Source organism: Montipora capricornis, chromosome 1, assembly GCF_036669925.1.
Source record: "Montipora capricornis isolate CH-2021 chromosome 1, ASM3666992v2, whole genome shotgun sequence".
Lineage (NCBI taxonomy): Eukaryota > Metazoa > Cnidaria > Anthozoa > Scleractinia > Acroporidae > Montipora > Montipora capricornis.
Window position 1 is genome coordinate 26,573,032 of NC_090883.1, and position 2,500 is coordinate 26,575,531.

At 41.0% G+C, this 2,500-nt stretch overlaps 1 protein-coding gene across 1 annotated transcript in view; it reads left to right on the forward strand.

Moving 5' to 3' along the window:
* The window catches only part of LOC138037292 (putative N-acetylated-alpha-linked acidic dipeptidase), a 23,894-nt gene that overhangs the window by 19,143 nt on the left and 2,251 nt on the right, over positions 1 to 2,500 (forward strand). Inside the window, exons 4-5 of the mRNA XM_068883253.1 lie at positions 1 to 117; positions 1,591 to 2,500. The exon at positions 1 to 117 is cut by the window's left edge and continues 178 nt beyond it; the exon at positions 1,591 to 2,500 is cut by the window's right edge and continues 2,251 nt beyond it. Of these exons, the coding sequence (XP_068739354.1) occupies positions 1 to 117; positions 1,591 to 2,500 (1,027 nt within the window). The remainder of the gene's footprint in view (positions 118 to 1,590) is intronic.

The window sequence follows — 2,500 nt, forward strand, 5'->3', positions numbered from 1 at the left end:
TGCCCTCTGTTGATGGAATTCGCCGGATCACATTCAACGATGCAAAAGACTCTCTACCTATACTCATTCAACCAATATCATACGGAACTGCCCGTATGCTTTTTCAACGAATAGACGGTAATGTTAAAATGTTTTAATATCATAATTACCTCATTGTATTCTGTTGTTTTCTTGCCTTTTACCATGCGCTCCTTGTTTTGATAAGATAATGGCGGACTTAACCCAGTCTTGAATCAAGAGGTTGCCACCATATCATTACCTCCGGCCTACGGCCTCGTCATATTTTGGCAGTCCCCTGAAGTTTTGTCTCTCAATTATTTTTAAATTGGACAGCATGGATTCCTACATATACAAACATCTTTGATAATTATAAGTGGGTTTAGATGGCTAACTGCCTTCAAAGAGAAAAGTGCGCCTAACCTCAACTATTTCTTTGCTAAAATGAATTGCTCGCTTGTTTTGGAAAGCTGGTCTCTTGACATGTTTTCAAGAAAGCAAAATGGTAATGAAGCTCTCCGTTCTTGAGATATAAAGGGAATTTTGGCGCTCGTAAAGGGCTTGAAAACCTCGATCTCGTTTGTCCCTCGTTTGTCCCTCGGATAACCTGGAGAGAGACACGAATCGTCCTCGGCGGTGATGCCACAACTGCTTTGTAATGCAACAACAAAAGTTGAATGGATTTTGGGCAAATGTTGGACGCAAAGACACAGTTGAGCGGCGGTCGTTTAAACGGTCCTAACATTGCGTCGATAAAAGAACCAACACTTTCGCGAAATTTGCTTGCGAGGAACTAATAACTAGAAACCAGTCTCTCGTTCAGCTAAACTAGGCCATATTGACCTTTGCGGTCTAATGTGAGCGTGCGTATGTTCTACAATTGTTGAACAGGGTGTTCAAACTGCTTCAAGACCATTCAACATTTTCGAGAACAAAGAAAAAGTTGAATCGATGCGATGCTGAATGAAAGTTTAAACCGATTTCAAACGGTTTTAACAATGTTGGACGACCTGTTCAAAAGCACCGAACATTTAGTTCAGCAATGTTTTGAATGCATGTTGAAGCAAACGTTAACACCGTTTAAACGGGCCTCAAATTTTTAGAGGTCGCTAAAAAATGAAAACGCACTTAAGCTGGTTTGACACTTAAAGAGGACTTCTAAAAAGGCGAAATTTGTTATAGAGAACCCCAATAGGTCATACCTAATTGCGTGACATTCTTGGGGCCAAAATCCATCTTGGACTGAAGTAACACGAGAAATTAGAAAGTTTGTGGAAGGCCCAAGCTAGAAACGATGCAAGATTTAATGTTGAGGCCCGACTAAAAATTCAAGACGTAAATCACCCTGATCTCACATTTCGGCTATAATTGTTGACATTGAAGAAATGGCTAAGAGTAATACAGTTAAAGCTGAAGGAATTGTGAGGAGGAAGTTATCCCAAAAGAAAAATTGACAAATGTACCATATTGAATAGCAGTTGCCCTTGGAATACTGAAGAGGGAGGCCGGATCAACCTTACATGAACTTTTGTAGCACGCTTGAATTTTTATTACTGGCAAGACCACATATTAATTCCATGCTTACTTTTGTAGGAGATGCGGTGCCGTTTAAGTGGCGAAGAGATCTTCCCTCGACATTCCGATGTGATCAAAACTATACCAAAAATAACTGGACAATTAAGCTCAGCATCAATAATCAACTTGCTCGTAAAACGATCTACAATGTTATTGCAACGATTACTGGAAGGGAAGAGCCTGACCGTTACGTATTCTTTGGAAATCACCGCGATGCTTGGGTCTATGGAGCCGCAGATGCATCGACAGGGACATCTTTACTACTGGAGACAAGCAGAGTCCTAATGAAATTAGTCAAGCAGGGTTGGAGGCCTCGGAGAACTATAAAATTTTGCAGCTTTGGAGCTGAGGAATTTGGCCTCATGGGTTCCGTTGAGTGGTTGGAAGAAAATTCTTATATCTTCAAGGAACGTGGCGTTGCCTATTTGAACACCGATGTTCCTGTGCAAGGCAGTCATACACTCCTGGCACAAACCAGCCCACTTCTTATGGACCTTATTTACAAATGGATAAGACAAGTGAAAGTGCCAGTTGATGAAGGAAGGAACGAATCCATGTTCGATGTTATGATGAGCCGTGGTCCAGCTTCTTCAATCCCTGGTTACCCACAACTTCGGAATTTCCGATATTTAAGTGATTTCATTCCGTTTTATTTCACGAATGGTATTCCATCAGCTGATTTTAGCTATTTTTATAACTATACTAAAGAAGGTGACTTTGAACTGTATCCCACCTACCATACACAAGAAGATACTTTCTACTGGATTGAAAAGTTTGCTGATCCAAAGTTTGAAATTCACCGCTCTATGACTTTACTTATGGGAGGCATGTTAATAGATTTGGCCGATTCTCTGATCATCCCATTAAACGTGACGCGTTTAAAAGACGCTTTACGCAAGGCGTACTTTGCCCTGACAGCTTCCAGCTC